This window comes from Hesperophylax consimilis, chromosome 27 (genome assembly GCF_061612785.1).
Source record: "Hesperophylax consimilis isolate HC1 chromosome 27, BYU_Hcon_1.0, whole genome shotgun sequence".
Taxonomy (NCBI): domain Eukaryota; kingdom Metazoa; phylum Arthropoda; class Insecta; order Trichoptera; family Limnephilidae; genus Hesperophylax; species Hesperophylax consimilis.
This window is the reverse complement of record NC_142862.1, coordinates 25,461,322-25,483,286: the sequence shown is the minus strand read 5'-3', so window position 1 is coordinate 25,483,286 and position 21,965 is coordinate 25,461,322. Positions and strand designations below refer to the sequence as shown.

At 35.2% G+C, this 21,965-nt stretch overlaps 1 protein-coding gene across 2 annotated transcripts in view; it reads left to right on the top strand.

Moving 5' to 3' along the window:
- LOC149410833 (cysteine dioxygenase type 1) overlaps nucleotides 1-21,965 on the top strand; it is a 67,551-nt gene that overhangs the window by 30,153 nt on the left and 15,433 nt on the right. For both annotated transcript variants that reach the window (XM_089647760.1, XM_089647759.1), the window contains exon 4: nucleotides 10,073-10,407. In XM_089647760.1, coding sequence (XP_089503886.1) covers nucleotides 10,073-10,407 — 335 coding nt within the window. The remainder of the gene's footprint in view (nucleotides 1-10,072; nucleotides 10,408-21,965) is intronic.

Here is a 21,965-nt window from a genome sequence, read left to right as displayed (position 1 = left end):
TCTTTTCAAAACAAATGATTAGCACTGATTTATTCGCAAAACACTGACGTCAACAAAAAATTGTTTTAATTGTGTATGTTGCTCAATGTGAGATATTGTTGATGTACATAGTATGTTTCCATTTAAATAAATAAAAATTATATGTATAACTAATTTCTAAGAGTCCCAATTGCTCCCAAACGTCTGAAACCGTTGGGACTATTACATCCCCAATCGAAGTATGTTGTGAGGATGAAGGTAGTGGGAAGGGGCAGGAGATGGGGTGGAGGAAGGTGGGAAAGTACCTGGCTATTCAGATCTGGTCACCAACCATGCCCAAAGCCATTTCAAGCAACGTTTTTACTCTGCCGCATACTATTTATTATTTAATATGCATAAATTGTGAAATAACATTAAAAATGAATCAGATAAAATTTACTTGCGCACGCCGGAATTTGAACCCGCAACCATTGGCCGAGGATTGTAACCACTCAACCACGGAGGCTTTCGCCGTGTTCTGTGGCAAGATCTGATTTGAACAGCCAGGTACTTACCAACCTTCCTCTACCACATCTCCTTCCCCTCCCCACTCCCTTCAGCTTTACAAAACATCCCAATTGCGGATGCCCAATAGTCCCGCTAACTCTGAGCAGTATTTATTTATTTATTCAGACGCCATAAAATGACTTTTACAATACAGTGATAATCGAATTACAAGCGTAAAGTGGTAAACAGGATAATAATAGCAATAAATTACAGAACAATTAATATGAACATAAAAACATTATTGCAAGTGATGCAGTTATTAAGGCGATGCCATACGTAGTAATTCAAAATCATGTGTTTTTGGTTTGAAAATTTGGTCGCCTAGAAATGTTTCAGATGCTTTAAATAAATACCGCGAGTATAATACATCTTGGCCTTTGAAATAATCGAGTATTTTTTAGATAAGTCTTTTTATAATCCCAGAAAAAAATAATTTATAAGGCCTATGAAAACTGCTTTAAAGTTCAAAATTTCCTACTTACGAACCCATTTTCGGTTATGGTTTTATTGTATAATGTGGCAAATTAAGTTATTTATAAAATGATCGGAAAAAAATTAAATATTTATCCCTGAACATCCACAAAATAAAATAAAAGACACTTTTTGGCCATGTTTTTTTCTTGCAAAAATCAAATCAGGCGGATGGTGTTAAGCGGGAATTTAAACCTTATCGCCATCTACGTAAGGGTTGTTACCTATTGATATCGGCTCAATTTAAAATATTACACGACGTAGTGCATCGCCTTAAGGCCATCTCATATTCCAGGTGACCTTCGAATTCGGAAGGGGCGCGGCCTATTCGGGTTGGTTATAGAAAACTTGAGAACCAATCAGAGAAAGCCGAACGCCAGATTTATATCTACCCAGTTACGCCCATAAACGCACACTGGTAAAATTTATCAAAAATCCGGTATATGCCTAAATCAAAACAGCTGGATGGTGTTAAGCGGGAATTTAAGCCTTATCGCCATCTACGTAAGGAGTGTTATTGATGGCGGCTCGATTCAAAATATTACACGACGTATGGCATCGCCTTAATATAAGTGCAGTAAGACAATGCATAATTCAAAAGAAATATATACCAGTTTAACAATAGTTGAACTAACACTAGGCTTGTATAAGACCTGTCATAAATCGAAGTATGAGGTGTCTATGATAGTAGTTAATATAAAACATTGTATTCATATGTAAAGAACCCTCATCAGAATCCATACATATTTCGAATGGAAATAATTGCGTCGCGTTAAAAGACGCCCGATCTGAACGCAGCTTTACTAATTAAGTGTCGTTAAATTAGCATTCAAACTTGGCAGTTGTTTGCTACTGATCACGCATTTTAACCCTAATTGCAGGTAAAGCAAGAATTGCCATGTTGCAAACATTACAAAAACAGATCCATAATAAATATTGCCATTCGATTAATTATAGTTATTATTGTTTATGCACTATCGGAATCCTTCATAAGTGTATTATACATAAATAATGAACAACATGAATGCAAATATATACCTAGTAGTCCCCGAGAGAGGTCGTACGTGGCGTCAGCATTCTAGTCACTTCTAGTAAAGTAGTATTCGAATTTCACTTCTGTTTTCTAATTGTTTAAAAATTGTCCAAAGAAGCGAAGTTAGCAGTCCACAATGGAGTGCTGGTACCTACCCTGATGTATGGAAGTGAGGCATGGAACTGGCAGAGAAAGGGTGAAAGTAGATTGAATGCTGTTGAAATGAGATCCCTGAGGCGTATGTGTGGTAAAACCATGTTTGATCGTGTGAAGAATGTGGAGATCCGCAAAGAGTGCAAGGCTGATGTAAGCGTAATGAGTAAGATCAAGAAAGGGACGCTTAGATTTTTTGGGCATGTAGAGCGAATGAGCGAGGATAGGAGTGTAAGGAGGATATATGATGCAAATGTGAATGGTAGCAGAAGTAGGGGACGCCCGAGGAAGACATGGCACGATCAAGTGAATCGGATACCCGAGTCGGGCCATGTCAAGAGTCAGAATAATAGAAGAATGTGTATGAGACGATGTATGAATGTGAATGATGCAAGAAGTGTGTGCCAAGACCGAGTTGTTTGGCGGTCCGTCCTCTCTGCCTACCCCTGCGGAGAAACGGCGTGATGGTTAGTTAGTTAGTTAGTTAGTTAGCATTCCATATATAGTTACATAAAAACAGGAATTTCGTAGGAACTTTAAATTTACAAAATGGTATCTTCTAAATCTCATAATAATAACATCAAAAAATAGTTTAAACAACAGTATTAGGTATTGATAAACTAGGCATGCGTAAAACATAAGCAGTTTTAATAAGAAAGAGTAAATCACTATAAATGTAAATAACACATGTTTGTAAATAAGGAATGAGAATTAGACTAAGAAGGGATTGCTAGAAACTTGCTGATACATGCCCTTTTTTGTGTAGTAACCATGTGTTGAAATGTTTAAGTAAACTGTTTGGGTGTTTATGAGTGTTGCAGTAAGTGGTTTCTTTTAGGAAGGTGTTGAAGATGTAAGGTTCTAGGAAGGATTCGTGCTTTTTGGCAAAGGTTGAATTAATTTTTGGCACTTGAAGTTGATTCTGTGATTTTGCCCTTGTGTTATGTGAGGTACGTGCATGGTGAGGATTTTATGCAGTTTATTTGAATGATCTTTTTAAGGCTAGCTTTAGACTTGTAAGTTTTTTCGTAAATTTACGACTTCTGGCCAATGGGCGTATTGGATTTTTAAAATGCAATATGCCCATTGGCTAGAAGTCGTAAATTTACCAAATAACTTACAAGTCTAAAGCTAGCCTAATGAATAGTTTCCTAATATCTAGTATATTATTAATTATAGTTATTATTGTTTATGCACTATCGGAATCCTTCATAAGTGTATTATACATAAATAATGAACACCATGGATGCAGATATATAGTAGTCCCAGAGATAGGTTGTACGTGGCGTCAGCATTCTAGTCACTTCTAGTAAAGTAGTTTTCGAATTTTCCTTTTGTTTACGGTAAGGAATTAGTGCAAATCTTGCAAGCTGAAATTAACCCACTTCCCGACATTCGATCGAGCTGAAACTCGGCAGATATACTCGTTGTCGATGACAATGCATTATATAGAATTTTGGCGGCAATCACGTACACACACGCGGAGATATCCGCATTTATTTGAAATCGTATAACATTACAGCAGTTAATTTACGAAATAAATGTCGATCACCCGATCGGCATTTGGCGTGGTTGTTAGTGCGGTTGACTCCAGTCCCTGAGACGGAAGGCACTATCCTCAGTTAAACTATATATTTTTGACTCTAGGGGTCGATTTTTTTTTCTCATTGAACAATTGAAAAATATGTAACGAACTGTTTTGTAATAATCGGTGTAAGGCAATTATGGACAAATGTGATGTAGATTCACTAGTTTCCCGCTTGTACTACGAGTTTCCGGACACCGTACATTGTTAGTTAATTATTATATTGTTAATCTAATGTCAACCAATATTTTTCTTACATCCCTGGAATGCCCTAGAATCACCATAATATACACTATAATTTTCGTAGAATCAATTATTTACAATCTATGAATTAACATATTGAATGTTTTGTGGGTAACTATGCCGTGTAGTTTATATCTTGTCTCGTTATTGTGGACAGTGCCCGGACGATTGTGGCAATTTTTACGAATCAATATGGCGGCCGGCATTTTGATCTATTAAGCAAACGGGGATCGTACTGAAAACATGAAATGTTATTTTTTTTAGTGATAAACTTATGTTTATAAGACAAAGTTTTTTATGCATAGCACAGACGATAACAAATTATTATAAGCAATATTTAGTCGCCTGAAATCCATACAAATTGAAAATATCTCCCGACGCGGGAATAAGCCGACTTAGCTCAGTGGTTAAGAGCACCTGGGAGATATTTTCAATTTGTATGGATATTTCAGGCGACTAATTATTGCTTATAATAATTTGTTATGAAATGCTCTATTTTTTTTTCTCAGTTGTAAATTATATTAACTAAAAGAATCTAATATTGAAACTTGTGAAAAATATACATAATTAGCGATTTTCATTGTAAACTGTTAGGTAATTGGATTGTTTTATTTTTTTAATGATAATGATAAAATAGGTAGTTACGTATTTTAAGTAGTACTTGTAGGCAATGTTCCCTCTAAGGCAGGGGTTCCCAATTCCGTGCCCGCGGGCGCCATGGTGCCCGCGGAACGATTCGTAAGTGTCTGCCACTATTCGGCAGTGAAATTATTTTTTTATAAACATTAATTAAAAATGTTAATCGGCTCACTTCAGGTTTTCGGAGTGTACAAGTAGTGATGTGCAAATAGCATTCCCCGCCTGGAACCGCGTTGTTGTCATTTTGATTGCGATTGCTGCCCCGAGTTAAAAAAATTAAAAATAGGTGATGCCCGCCACCCTAAAAATATTTTAGAATGTGCTCTACAGTACAAAAGGTTGGGAACTTCTGCTCTAAGGTATTCTTAACCGTATCTGTTAAGAATTGTCCGCACACATGTTTTCATCGTCCGCACACATCTCTAAGAATCTCTAATATTATGGAGGAACATTATCGGATAAGAATATAATTGTTTTTTTATAATCTTCATTTTTTTATTTAATTATTATTTTGTTGTATATTAACTTGATTACTTAATTTAATCTACGCATGAATGTGCGTACTAGCATCTTTCCTTTCATATCTTGCACAGATAAGTTGATGAGCGTTGCTAGTAGGTAGGTAGAAGTAGGTGGTACTATATTATTCAAGTCCTGTTCTCCAAGAGATTGCCAAGTGCGTCCGGGCCATATACACATTATTTTTTTGCCTAGTTTGCCCTAGTTTCAACACCATTTTTTTCTTTCAATTGAAAAATATGTAACGAACAATTTGTCGTTTCGTACTGATATTTCAAAGCTCCCATAGTTCATTATGAACATGAATGACGTTTTGAGGCGAAAATAACCTCGAAATTCAAGAATGATTTATAACATAGTAGCTGACTTGTACCTGGCGTTGTTGGGGGTTATCCTTAAGAGATAGACATATACCATCGTGGACTTTATTTTAGGCCTTTTAAAGATATACAATTCCGTAGTACATTATTTTGATGTATCTCATAAGGTTTAGCCAGCGTTAGCAATGTAAGCGCACAAAAATATATTTTACGACTTGATTACAAAACATCGATTTTTCTCTACTTTCTATAAATGTAATATGCATGTATTATATATATAAACCTTCCGGGAGAAATTCTCTAAATGATAGTGAAAACCCTATCAAAATCCGTTGCGTAGTTTAGAAGAACTAAGTGTACTAACAGACAGACGCGAAAAGCTACTTTATTTTATACTATTTAGAGATTTCTCTTGAACATGTTAAGTTTTCAAATTCCAAAAAAATATATGTTGTTTTTGAAAATAATATCTACACATTTGTAAAGCCGAAACGGTAATTATATGAAATTCCTTCGATAGAAAAAAAATCATAACGTATGCTTCGAAAATTATTAAAAACAAATTTTGTTCTGTTATTTAACATGTTATAAGTATGAAAAAAATCACAGTGTATCTTTAAATGCAACTTCAGCATTTGTCGAGAGATTTTCGCTCTATTTTAATCGAGTCGTGTTTTATTAAATATTTTCGTTTATCGTTTTTTTTTTTATATTAGTGCGCTCCCTCTAACATTCATATTAACATATCTCCCTTTCAAACGATCTTCTTTTTGAACGCTTCTTCTTTTTGAACGCTTACTACGGAGCCTTAAGAGTTTTGAAGCTTCAGATAAACAGATTTTAGATAATACGCTTCTCATTTTCAGGTCAAGTAACTTTTAGTGTTGTGACAAAAATATAATATTATCATTATTATTGTTGAAAATCGTACCAAAATGACGCGTAAACGTGGCATTGATAAAAACATGTTTTCGACTTTTTAGGGTCGTAGAATGTTATTTACCCGATACAAGGAAACTGTGCGTGGAACTGGTCAATCTACATCATATTTCGATTAGTCGATTTTGTTGTATAAATTTTTTGATTTTTGCTATCGTTTTCTAGTAAATCTGAGTCCGAAATAAAAATTTTACAGCTAAATAAAAAAAAAAAATTAGTCACTAAGGAATGGAAGCGACTAGCGTAGTTTGTTTTTTTTCTTCTCTTATTTAAGCCCCGCATACCAAATTTTTACCGATTTATAACAAGTTTCTCGTTAACTCTTTAATTTTTTAAGTTACAAAAAAATAAATGTTATTTTTGAAGAGAATATCTATACATTTTTTATGCCGAAATGTTAATTATATGAAATTCCCTCGGTAGAAAAAAAATCGCAAAGTAAGCTGCAAAAATTATTAAAAACACGTTTTGTTCTGTTATTTAATATGTAATACGCATTAAAAATTCAAAGTGTATCTTTAAATGCAACTAAAGCTTTTGAGTGATTTTTGCTCTATTTCAAACGAGTCGTGTTTTATTAAATATTTTCACCATTTTTGCTTAATTTTTATCTATTTATTTTTTGGAATAACTTAGTGAGTAAAACCTCAAATTGTAATAATTAATTATTTATTTAGTGAGTAAGACCTCAAATTGTAATAATTAATTATTTATTTAGTGAGTAAGACCTCAAATTGTAATAATGAATTATTGAAGACAATATTAGCAATTCCTAAACGAAAATCTGAAACAGAAAAATCAGGCAAAGATACAGTCACATCTAGGACTCGAACCCAGGACCCTCACCTTGCCGGGGCACCGCTCTACCAACTGAGCTAATGGAACCATATCTCCTTCGGTCATATTTAACTGTATCATACTTCGAATAAGAACTATCTAAATTGCCTTCATTCTTCATTCCAACTTTCCAATCAGTTCGTTTAGTTCGGGTTGAATCTTGCGATCATAGATAAAGATAGTTGCCAATATTTTAGTTTTATTTGTTTTCTATGTAATCTCTTTCAGCCAGATTTTTATTCTTGATTTGTAATCATTCGAATTTTCTATTCGCTTTATATCAGGGGGAAGGATGTTGTGGAGTTTCGTCGCAAAATAAATATAATTTCTTTGTCCGAATGTGGTTTTATGTCCTGGAATATTTTTTGTGTCATTGCGATTTGACCTTGTTTGATGAATACGCGGTATTGTAGAGGATTCAGAATTATTGAATAGTTCCAATAGTATATTTTTAGCATATATTTGTTGTACATTTTGTACATCAAAACCGGGGAAATTTTCAATCGAAGGCATTCTTATGGGTACTTTCAGCATGGTCTTTATGATTCCTTTTTGAATTGTGTTCAGGTTATATATATATACTTAGATATAGCAGTTCCCCATCCTATAATTCCATATGCAATACGAGAATGACATAAATCGTAATAGATTTTTTTCATGTATTTTTTATTTACCACATTTCTTAGATTTTTAAAGAAATATATAAGTTTTTCCGTGATACCTTTGATATGTAGGTCCCATCTAAGATCTTCATAAAATGTGCTTTCTAAACTTGTCCCTATTTTCTGTATATTTACTGAAACAACTTTAAAAAACGACTATTTTATGTCAATGATTATTTGTGACAGTTTTTACCAAATGATTTTTATGCCTATTATAAGACACACTGAAGGGTGTATTTCACCATCCTCTCGATAGCTTATCCATAGGATAACGTATATTTTCGATTTAAGATTTACTGTTTATTTATGTATAAAGTCCGAGTTTACTATTCGGTACTTAACCTGTGACTAGTGACTATAAGATAAGTTAGCCGGGTTTTCTACCCATTGCGAGTATGTTTTGACGGCCCCCGTGGTCAAGGGGTAAGAGTCTCAACTAACAAGACAAAGGTCGCGGGTTCAAATCCCGGGGTGCGCAAATAAAGTTTATTTGTGTTTTCATCACAATTTATTGACCAGATCTGAACAGCCAGATACTCCCCCACCTTACTCCACCCCATCTCCTTCCCCTCCGTTAAGGGCCTTTAATCCCGCTTTAACCAGATTCCTAATAATCAACCCGGTTCGGGCCTCTTAGACAAAATCGCACTGCAACAATCTAAGTTGTAAAGCAGACTCCTAAGCTATTAAATCTTCCATTGACTGTGAAAGTTCATCACATCATTATCTATGATTTTTGCACTGGCTTTAGTTTCCCTTCATACCTGGCTAGCTTTATTATGTGTCTAAATGAATAAATGAATTTATGCTTGGCATAATAACGAAGATAATATACATTTTTATTGCACTCATTTAAATAATGTGGCCATTTCTCTTTAGAAAATAAACACGTTCATCGGTGAACGATTTAATATATTTTATTCCAAAAATTGAGCACCGAAAAACACTTTATTACTTGGAAAATGAGAAAAATGTCTGAATCCTTGGAATTTTAATTCATGAATTCATCCGGTTACAATTCTTCTCTTAAGAAAAAAAAATCATCAATATTGAAATCGTATAATTATGGTGCGATATCCATGTTATATTAAAATTAACATTTTGAATAAATTTTCAAGATTTTAATTCAGTTCTTAAACTTGATAAGGTTTTGAATATAATAAAAAACAATTTAAAGTATATTCTTGTCTCCGTATCATTAAGCAACGTGAATGATTTATTATTATTCAAGAAGAGTATTGTACTTTTTAAGCATTATTTGTTTTTTTAAAGAAATAGAGACAATCTGGGTTACAAGTTATTTGATAATCCCCTGCTACCACTACTATAGCGGAAAATGTTGCTTGTATAGTGGTGGGCGATTTAACGAGCTAAAGAATTTAAAATTACGATACGACACACCAGCATATATTTGAATATATTGTATATATTGAAAAAATATCAATTCCTTCCAATAACATAGATTTCTAGATATTTCCCGCCGGGAAATCAGGAAAGACAGTTCATTTGGCTCAAAAAATATTGAAAAATGAAGTATCTGCTTTGAAAACTGTATTTTTACATAAGGCCGCGAGAAAACCTTAAATACGTAAGGACTAAAACAAAATTTAAAATACATAGTAAAAAACTCCACCCCATCTCCTTCCCCTCCCCGCTACCTTCAGCCTCACAACATACTGCAATTAGGGATGACATAGTCTCACTGGCTCTAGACGGTTGGGAGCAGTAGGGACTCATATGCGGTATTCACATTTAAAAAAAAAAAAAAAAATACATATTTGTTTATTTTGTTATCCTACGGATAAGGTATCAAGAGGATAGTAATATAGCCCACTAAGGCTGTTAAATGTCAGTTTAGTGTATTTTACTTTTATTAGTAAAGTTTTTACATACAAGGCTGTTTATCAATTATTGTATAAAATTTAAATCACGTTTATTACTAAAACCTATGTTCCTCTGAAGTTTGTTAAGAGAGATACTATTTCCGTCTGTAATGTTGCTCTCTGGTAGGAGTCGTAATGGTAATATTAATAGTAATGTTTTCTTTGTAGGGCTCCTATCAGATAGGAACTTGACAGACGTGAATATCTCTCATAGCGAGCATAAAGAAAAACTGAAATTAATACCCTTGAATTTTTTTATCTAGGTACGCCTGGCCTGAAAACTGCGATCCGAACATCCAAAACAAACTGATAACCCCGGACGAAAAAATTTGTTGTACCCTAAAGGGGAACCAATGTGAAAACGGAAATGGACGAGTTGTCGACGTGGAAAACATCGCCGCGGATTTGAAAACTTGCCGCCGGAAAGCAGAACAGGCCGAGAAAGAGAACGATCCCAAGATGGCGGATGGCGGAAAACCTGACAGCTGTTGCGAAAACGGTGACGGACAAGATGGCGACAATATAATGGATGAGGAGATACAAATGGAAGAGCTGGGCAGATTCAGATTGGAGACAAACGGAGTTTGTTATATTAATGGTGAGTTTCTTTTTTTTTTTTTTCTGACTTTATGTCCGGGTTAAATCTTCCCCATAGGAAAAACTAAACCCTTCCACACACTTTTCCACAAATGATCATCTAGTCAATCAAAATTATGCAAGTGCATTATATAAGCAAAATAAATACAAAACAATACAAGAACAACACGTCAACTCACCAGAGTTCAAATAATTCACCGACAGAGGAAAATTCAGAGGAAAATAATTCACCGACTCCAGATATTTTCATATCAGAGGGTTCGGCTCGGTAGAACTTCTAACAGGGCCTATAAATCCTACTGATCCCTCAATATAAATATTTAAAAAATCTTTCGTAATCCATCATGTATTTAAAATGTCTGATTTTTGCATTTTTATATATAAATTTTTTGACAGATCTAATAAGCCTAAATTTTGAATGAGAGAGCTAGGTATAATGCCAGTAGCCGAAATAACAAGTGGTAATATTTTTATAGTCTAAAATTTACTGGCAGAACCGGCAGGGAAAGGATGAAAGTAGACTGAATGTTGTAGAAATGAGATCCCTGAGGTGAATGTGTGGTAAAACTATGTGAGAAACGTTGAGATCCGCAAATAGTGCAAGCCTGATGTAAGTGTAATGAGTAAGATCAAGAAAGGGAGGCTTAGATTTTTTGGGCATGTAGAGCGAATGAGCGTAGATAGGAGTGTAAGGAGAATATACAATGCAAATGTGAATGGTAGCAGAAGTCGGGGACGCCCGAGGAAGACATAGGACCACCTGTCAAGAGTCAGAATAATAAAGGAGTATGTTCGCGCAATATATATGGGATTGTTAGGTATGCATCCACAGGCTTAAAGGACAAGTGTAATGTCAATACCAAATCCTGCAAATGTCCTACCTACCCTCTTACCCATCCCAAAATGTCACCATATTAAAAATATTGTTGCAACACATGTAAAATCTGAAAAGTGGTGTCAGTTGCTTATCAGAGTTCGGAGTGATAATTAATATCAGACAGTGCGAATATACCTATAATTTGTGAAGTGAAATCAACTAATACTCCTGGAGACGTGTGATAGTCATCAACGGGTGAGTCCATCTTTCCTGCTTTCCAATCTGGGCTTATCTTGTGCTCCAGAAGCCCAGATTTATACCTTTGATTATTGCACTGTCCATCGGGTTTGTCGGATGCATATATCGTCCCATACCTATCATTCGGAGTAGTTTGGGACTGGTCCTTTGGGCGTGTGGCATATCACACCACCTCTAAAATATATAGTGGAGTCGCAGCTTCGCGACACCATTTTTGGTTCTTTCGAGCCGGATTACCAACGGGGTATTTAAAATTAACATATTTAAAGTTATAAATAAATATTATTTCCTCTTTATACTTTGTTAATTTGTATGTACTAGGTTGCATTTGTAATTATTGTTGTGTTTAAATTCCTACATACAATTAATCATGGCGACTAGCGATAGTACTCAGGATATTAAAATCAAGTTACTAGAATCGAAGATTAATTTGATGCATAATCGTGTTAATGAATTATATGAGAAAGGGAAAAGTATTGCGGACAGGGAGACGAGAAGTTCGGAGGATTTTGTTAAACAAACGGTTAATATAGCTACATATTATGCACAATTTAATACGTTGTGTGATGAATTTCATACACTTCAGTTGAAAAAGGATTCAAATTACAATATGAATTTCGATTTATGGAGTAAATTCGAAAATAAGTACTGTTTTGTAGTTTCTATACGCGAAAGCATTATAGCAAAGCAAGATTCATCACGTGATCGACAGAAGTTAAATAATTCACCATTAATTAAACTCCCACCGATCGAGATGCCATCGTTCGATGGTAATCAAGAGAATTGGTCGATATTTTATGAAGCTTTTAAATTAAACATTCACTCAAATGAAAATTTGAATACGTCGCAAAAGATGCAATATCTGATAGGGAAACTCCAAGGAAAGGCGTTATCAGTTTTTGCGGGAATACTTCCGAACGAACAAAATTATTTTTTAATTTGGGAAGCTCTCGAAAAGAAATATCAGGACAAACGCGTGCTAGGTACCTTTTATCTGAACAATATTTTGAATTTAAAATTATTGGCACCTAGTAACCCAAATGAGTTAAATAATTTTATCGAAAGGTTTGCGTCTTCCATAGCTGCACTCAAGGAATTAGGTATTGATGACCTAACTGATTTTATAATATTACATGTTGCACTGAAAAAATTAGATATACAGTTGGTGCAAAATTTCGAAATGTCTATACGGGAGAAAGCTATACCTACATATACCGATTTAATAGAATACATTCGGTCGCATGTTAAAATCCTAGAACGAACTGGGCAAAATGATAATAAAGTTGTTAATAATAAAAACAAAGTTACGCATTCATTCGCTGTGGTCGAACCGAAGTCAAGTAATAATAATCGTAACAGGTGTCGGAAATGTAATCATTCTGATCATGTTGAATTGTTTAAATGTGAACAATTTAACGAATTAAGACCAAATGCTCGCTTTCAGTTTGTGAAATTAAATAATTTATGTGTAAACTGCTTAAGCGATAAACATAAAACTGTGAAATGTCCATCTAAATCGGATTGTAGAATTTGTAAAAAACGACATCACACCGCTCTGCATTTTGAGAGCACGGTGAATACTGAAAGTCAATCGAAAAACGAAGCCATTACATTAATAGCGCGTAATAATAAACATTATAATAATTTTTCTGCGGGTAATATAGCTACGAATGTACTACTGTCAACCGCGCAGTTATTTGCTTATGACAATAAAAATAATCAAGTAACCGTAAGGTGTTTAATTGATTGCGCCTCGCAACAAAATTTAATCAGTTTAAACACTTGTAATGAATTAAATCTTAAAATAATTCCTTTAAATAATTCAGTAGTTAAAAGTGTTGGTTCAGTAGAGACACCAATATTGGGACACGTTGCGTTAAAAATTAAATCCCGCGTTTCAGAAGATACTTATAAAATTAGTCTATTAGTTGTCGATAAAATAACTGATAAGCTTCCTACACAACATGTTGACACAAAGTCATGTGAGCATTTAGTGGGTTTAAACTTAGCGGATGAATCCTGGAACGTTCCATCCGATGTTGATATCTTATTAGGTGCACAGTTATTTCCATATATTCTGCTGGGGAATAAGGTTTTAAACATAATACGAATGCACCACCGGCTATACAGACAGTATTCGGGTATATTGTAATGGGTGAAATACCTACGTGTACGCCGGAGGTTTCGTGGACGTTCGGCCCCATAACCAATGTAGATTTATATAATGCGTTATCCAAGTTTTGGACGATGGAAGACATGCCTATTAAGTCGTTGATGAGTGCTGAAGATGCAGAATGTGAGAAAATGTACCTCGAGTCAGTCCAACGGGATGAATCGGGAAGGTATATTGTATCTTTACCGTTTAAGATAGATCCTAATAATTTAGGTGATTCGCGCCGTGTCGCGCAGCGTCGATATGAATATTTAGAACGGAAATTTAATACTTCGCCAGAATTGCATTGCAGTTATAATGAAGTAGTTTCTGAATATCTGGAAAAGGGATATATGAGGGTTGAAGTTCCGTCTTCATCTAATATTGATGAGGGATATTTCATTCCTCATCACGCAGTAATTCGTAAAGATAAATCAACAACAAAAACTCGTGTTGTATTAGATGCAAGTACAAAGACCAGTTCAGGGTTGTCACTTAATGATACTTTGTATACAGGTCCAAATTTGCAATCTAATTTATTTACACTTTTAATTAAATTTCGCTTATTCGCTGTAGCATTAACCGCAGATGTTAAGCAAATGTATCTACGTATAATGGTAACGGAAAGCCATCGTAAATATCAAAAAATTCTTTATAGATTTCACGAAGATGAACAAATTGGAGTTTATCAATTTAATTCACTCGCGTTTGGTTTGAACTGTTCACCTTTTCTAGCAATGCGAACTATACGGCAGCTAGCGAGCGATGAGAGAAATCGTTATCCGAAAGCGGCGGAAGTTGCAATTAATGATTTATATATGGACGATTTTGTATATTCTGTAAATACTATAAGTGAAGGCATCACTTTGGCTACAGATTTAATGGCGATGTTCAAGTGTGGAGGATTTGAATTAGTCAAATGGTCGAGTAATTCTCCTCATTTACTGGCCCAATTACCAGAGTCGCACCGCGCGACAATGGATTTTTCGGATAAATGTAGCATTTTAGGATTAAAATGGGATCCGATATCTGATTGTTTTCGATTTATGATATGTCCGACGGAGGAAAAAACTATATGTAAAAGATCAATTCTTTCCACAATAGCTCGTTTATTCGATGTATTAGGTTTGGTTGCTCCGGTAATTTTATATGCCAAATTACTTTTACAAGAGCTGTGGTTAGAGAAAGTAGGATGGGACGAGGAACTACCCCAAAGTATTGTTAATAGATATGTCAAATTCAAGGAAGAATTACCGATGCTTTCTAATTTAAATTTACCTCGATATTTGGGAGTAAAGGAGGACTGCACGATAAATATTATCGCCTTCGCAGATGCGAGTATGAAAGCATACGGTTGTGTAATATATCTTCATGTCACGGATAAGGGTGGCAACACTACAATGAATTTGATATGTTCTAAATCCAAGGTGGCCCCTCTGAAAACAGTGTCGCTCGCTCGATTGGAATTATGCGCTGCGCTTATTTTATCTAGACTCGTTAGATCTATTATAGATACTTATAGAAATCGCGTTTCGATAAACGATATATTTGCTTTTTCAGATTCAAAAATAGCACTTTCTTGGATTCACTCGTCCCCGCACCGGTGGCAAACTTTTGTAGCTAATCGAGTTAGTGAAATTCAGGAAAATTTACCCGCGAAACATTTTTATCACATAGATGGCGTTACCAATCCTAGTGATTGTTTATCACGAGGACTACTGCCTGCACAGCTAGTCGATCATTCTCTTTGGTGGCACGGTCCGCCCTGGGCTGCGAACCCAGTATCCGAGTGGCCTGTCGAAAGATTTTCCCCCTCACGAGAGGAGGAGAATACTTTGGAATTGAAAAAATCGCATACATTTACGATAACGTCAATAGAGGAAAATTCTCCGATATATAATCTCGCTTTAAAAATTTCCTCATGGCCAAAACTGCTGAGAATTGTGGTATATATTTTACGATTTATGCGAAAGTTATCACGCTCAACAGTTATAAATTCCACGGAATTAAACATTGCTGAAATGAATGTATTAAAAGCTTTACAGAATAGGTATTTTAGTGCCGATATACAATTGATACAGAGGGATAAATTATGCTCACCTTCAATCCGAAAACTAAACCCGTTCCTAGATCATAATGGCTTGTTACGTATAGGTGGTAGATTAACAAACGCGAATATACCTTTTGAAAACAAACATCCAGTACTTTTGCCAAGACAGGATCATATTGTCGATATAATTATAGACTTTCACCATCGTGTGAATTGTCATACTGGTGCACATCTCCTTATGTCAATAATTAGACAGCGTTATTGGATCTTATCGGGGAGAAATCTAATACGCAAAAGAGTACATGCTTGTAATTTCTGTTTTAAAACTGCACCTTCTAATATTATACCGCTAATGGCAGATTTACCTACAGCTAGAGTTCAGGAAGCAAAGGCATTTACACATACGGGTGTAGATTTTGCCGGACCAATAAATATAACCCTTTCTAGGCGTCGTGGGGTAAAAAGTCAAAAGGCATATATATGTCTATTTATTTGTTTAACAACGAAGGCTATACATATGGAAGTGGTATCAGATCTAAGCACGGACAATTTTTTAAACGCATTTAAGCGTTTTCTATCCAGACGCGGACCGGTTTCGTGTATGTACAGTGACAATGCGACAAATTTCATAGGCGCAAAGAATTGTCTGGATGACTTATATAATTTTTTAGAGGCAAATTCAACTAAAGAAGTTCTTCGCAATGAATTTAACATTCGGAGAATTGAATGGAAGACGATTCCACCCCGCGCTCCTCACTTTGGAGGATTATGGGAGTCAAATATTAAATGCATTAAATCGCATCTGTATAGGGTTGTGGGTACTCAACTTTTATGTTATGAAGAGCTTCTCACAGTTCTGACACAAATAGAGGCTGTACTTAATTCACGGCCATTATGTTTATTAAGCAGTTCTCATTATCCAGAAGCTCTTACTCCGGCTCATTTTCTGATGTCTACCCCGATTCAGCATCTACCTGCTTATGATTTGACTAATGAACGCATTAGTCTACTGAAAAGGAAAGAGCTTTTGGACCACCTCGTTCAATCTTATTGGAAGAAGTGGCATATAGAGTATCTTCACTCTCTGCAGATGAGAAAAAAATGGAATAGTCCCGCGAATAACATTCTAGTAGGTACCATAGTATTGGTGCATCAAGAGGATGCGCCTCCACTTTATTGGCCGGTGGGCGTTGTTGAGGAGGTGTTCCCTGGTAAAGACGGAGTGGTTCGTGTCGCACGCGTAAGGACCCCTTCCGGGAACTTTAAACGACCAGTCGTAAAATTGTCTCCTTTGCCTACACAATAAGTATTATTTCTTTATTTCATTATTTTATAAATTCTCGTTTTAACTTTGTAATATTAATAGCGTATTGATTAGAATATTTATATTTCATCTTACTTCGTTTTACATTTAATTTTTTACTTTATTTGAAAGTACTTAAAATTTCGGAAGGTACTTTCAACGCCGGGAGAATGTTCGCGCAATATATATGGGATTGTTAGGTATGCATCCACAGGCTTAAAGGACAAGTGTAATGTCAATACCAAATCCTGCAAATGTCCTACCTACCCTCTTACCCATCCCAAAATGTCACCATATTAAAAATATTGTTGCAACACATGTAAAATCTGAAAAGTGGTGTCAGTTGCTTATCAGAGTTCGGAGTGATAATTAATATCAGACAGTGCGAATATACCTATAATTTGTGAAGTGAAATCAACTAATACTCCTGGAGACGTGTGATAGTCATCAACGGGTGAGTCCATCTTTCCTGCTTTCCAATCTGGGCTTATCTTGTGCTCCAGAAGCCCAGATTTATACCTTTGATTATTGCACTGTCCATCGGGTTTGTCGGATGCATATATCGTCCCATACCTATCATTCGGAGTAGTTTGGGACTGGTTCTTTGGGCGTGTGGCATATCACACCACCTCTAAAATATATAGTGGAGTCGCAGCTTCGCGACACCAGAGTATGTATGAGACGATGTATGAATGTGAATGAGGCAAGAAGTGTGTGCCAAGACCGAGTTGTTTGGCGGTACATTCTCTCTGCCTACCCCTGCAGATAACGGCGTGATGTTTAGTTAGTTAGTTATGAATTTGTGTTTTTTTTTAAATTAATTTACTACCCCACCTTCCTCTTCCCTATCTCCTTCCCCTCCCCTCTAACATCAGCCTCACAACATACCCGAATTGGAAATGCCATAGGCTCACTGGCTCCAGACGGTTGGGAGCAGTTGGGACTCTTGGCGGTTTTCACATAAAAACACAACAAATCCCTTGTCCAATCTTAGTCCCAACTTCTTCCAACTGTCCGGAATCAGTGAAACTATGGCATCCCCAACCTGGGTATATTGTGAGACTGAAAATAGTGGAGAGAAGAAGTAAATAGGAAGGGGAAGATGAGGAAGTGCCTGTGCTGTGATCTCCGGATTTTTAACCAAGGATTGTAAGTACTTAACATGAATATACACTTAAGCGATTGGTTTTATATATGTATACATTTACCGTATTATTTAATTAACATCATTCCTCAAGATATTTACACATTTTTGGCGGGAAACGAGAAAACTCGTCATACGTCTTTTTACAGTAAGACGCGGGAGACGAGTTTACTCGTTTTGTTGCGCAAAGCGGTAAGGAGCGGGAAACTTGTAAACAAGGGGTTCTAAATGGGTACGGCCCGGTACGGGGTCATGTGTTTTCTATTGTCGTCGGTACCCAATCTATTTACCTGTCAATACAATGAGTTTGAATCACCACAAAAAAATAAAATCGTTGTCGCGTATGTTCCGCTCACAAACTACACAGTGAAACGCGCTACATGTGCAAGTTTTGCAATGTGCCCCTGCATAAAGGAAAGTGTTTCGAACGCTATCACACATTGAAGCACTATTAGGTTATAGTTTTTTTTATATGTATTGAAAATTTCTAAATAATCTTGTAATATATATTATTTTTTAGATATGTATTAGATATGTTATTTCGATTGTGAAATACTGTTTTTCTATGATTCCCAAGAAAGTAGAAAGTTTTTGTTCATAAACAAAAGAATTACACATACATTGCTAAGTAAATAAATAGAGACATCTTTTTAAAGTAAAACACTGAAAGTTTCATCGAAAAATATCAAATAGATCATAAGATATGAATATTTTTCGTAAAGTCTAATTTTGGCACTAAAATTTAAAAAAATACCCGCGCTTCGCCCCCAATTTGGCGGTAAAATGCCCGACTATATAGTGTTAATATGGAAACATATGAACTGCTTACTGCGTTTTAAAGCCAATGAATCCATCTAGATTTCTCCGTCTATCCCATATTTTTAGCATCTATAAATAAGCGATCGCTCAAAACGTTTTTGCAAACTTGGCCAAAATTCCCTCGAGTGGATTTAGAAGATTATAATTTGCAATGTAGCAAGAGTAATATTATGTACAATGACACATTTTTTGAAATTATTAACATTAAATGCTTAACATTAAATTATCAACACGCCAACAATCTAACACACTAACAGGTCATTCATTAACATTAGTATAGAATAATGATGTTAAAACATTCAGTTGAAACTAGATATTCTGTCCATAGTTGACTTTATTTAGCAAGTAAATATTATTAATATGAATTAATCTTGGACTAATTTGGTTGATTTATTTGAATGGAAACTTCTCGTTTATCAGACCAATATGACCCGGTTATCAGTTTGTTCTGATATGTTGTGTGTTAAGAGGAAACCGGGTGGTGTTTTTTCCATACAAACGTATTCCTCATTTACCTCTCTGGATTTTGACACTAGAGAAAATATTTTTTTTACATAATATGAATATTGACCGCAAGCGTGTTGGTACGTTTTGATTTTTTTGATAAGTTACTTTTTATAGGAGTTATAACCCTTCAAAAATTGTTAAAATTGCCTTTTTTTAACGCCATCAACAAACGTTCAGTATACAAATAAGACGATGTATTTTTAAAAAAAGAAAAACGTACAGACATAGAATGTTTTCTTCCAATACATTTAGTAAAAAAAATCTTGGAAATCGGTTCAGTTTTGGAGTAGAAAAATGAGGACTACAAAACCTCGATTTTGACAATTTTATTTAGGTATTATCAGGCTGAGGTGCATGTGTCTCTTTCTCTCAGTATTCGGGGGTGAGGGGGGGCGGAGAGGGTTTTGTTGAATACGTATACAGTCAACGAAGTGATGTGACATTCTCAATAATTATATCGATACACTAGTCCACTAGTGTTGTCATGTCCCGAGTTATCGATGTTTTTTTTAAATTATTTTTCTGTTTGGTGACTTATCTTGAGTGTGCCAATACTTACCGAGCTTATTTACTAAAGTTATTGTGACAAATTTAATTTGTTTACGTCAAATAAATGAATGGAAAAAATTGAAAAAAAAAAACACCTGTTACAGACAGACCCCGAGATGATTCCGTTCCGTATTGCCGAGTTGGATATGGAACACAAAAATTAATTAAAATATTTTTGATAACTTTTGAAGGTTGTACTCAACATAATATTATCCCTTTACAGGACACTTTTTTTAAGATACAACTACCGAACCAAAAAAAAACTTTTGTATTTGACTAAATATATTGTTCTAGATTTAAAAAAAAAAAAATTATATTTTACAAGAAAATGTGTGATGGTAAGTACATACACCACTGATCGTTTGATGGAATGCTGGTACAGCGTATGTTCAGTGGTACATGCATCTACCACATGTTGTTGAATCGATTATGTTATTATAATTATACAAATGAATATTGAAATCTATGTATAAGAGGCACCATATTGTTTATTGTGCTACATATTAGGTACATACACATAACTAGTTTATTTATTTAACTTTTTTAATACGTTATATTATTACAGAAAAATGCACTTTTGGGAATACCTCCTACATCACTTGACATTTTCAATCTTCTTCAATGATCTAATATTTTTTGTTTTTAAACGCTTTATTGTAAAAAAAATTACTGTTTAACATCTACACAATGAAATTAAAACAATTTATGGTCCAGACCTTTCCCTCGCCGGTAAATTTCTTGGTATGCGACCGTCAATTATTTCTGGTAAAAGGCATTGGTGGTAGAAATTTTCTAACAGTGGAACTATTTTTTGCCAGATTTCATCGTGAATCTCAATTTTTTCATACAGCAAACCTTTTGGACTCCACACAACAAAATAACAATAATTACGACGAGTAATATGTAGCTGGCCTTGTACTTGGTAGAAGTAATTATGATTCCGTTTTAATGTTAAAGAATGGTCTTCTAATTTACAGTAATCAATTATCTTTTGTGCAATTCCCTCTTCTGGTGACATATTTGCTATACTATAAGGGCATTTAATTTCAATTATAGAATCCTCACCGATAAGGCCATCCGGACTTGCCGCTAAAAAGTTTTTGGTTTTATCGATAAATAGCCCACAAGCGGATACCTGCAAACTTGTTTTTTTTGAAAATTGCTCTGTTGCTAGGCTTTCATTTTCTTTTCCATTCACATTTCACAATTTTTATGATCACCAAACACATGATTTGCGGTATTTTTTATGTCCATTTTCAAATTTTTTATTTTATCACTTTGTACTGTGTTTTCTTGCTCTTTCCTGTAATTTACTGCTCCAACTACAGCTCTTCTCATGCGTAAAACGTTTGCTTCAACCTTTTTCCTTATATGAACTGGTACAAAGCCTTTAGCGTTGTTGTTTTTTTTCCAAGTGCTTTCATTTTGTTGCAAAAATTGCGGAGTAAGTGATTTTTGCACTTTATTTTTTGTACTATAAGGTTAGGACCATATGGCATTTGTTGCATTATTTTTTTCATGATGCTGGAGTCGCCATCACCAACCAGTTTGTTAAATTTCAATCCATGCATTTCCATGCTTCTCGAGAACCCTTCTGCTATAATGTGGGCTTCCATGGCATTAGCACTGTCACACCAGTTTATGAAGCACCTGTGCTCAGAAGCAACTATGTGTAGTTTAGTAGCTCTAGCACATATGCAGCAGTATGAGTTTCGCACTCCCAGAAATAAAACCTTTTTAGTTCGTAGTCCAACTATGCACCCTGCGCCAGATGAGGAGCTAAATCCACTTTTGTACGACCTCTTTGCCCAGGAGCCATCTGCAACCACCGTTACCAAAGGATAGCCACCCTCGTCTACGTCACCGTTTAAAATGGCTAGCCTTTTTTCTTCTTCACCAGCTGCGATCATTTCTTCTAAGGCACATTCTTCAATTATTGGCGCTAAACATTGTTCTATGT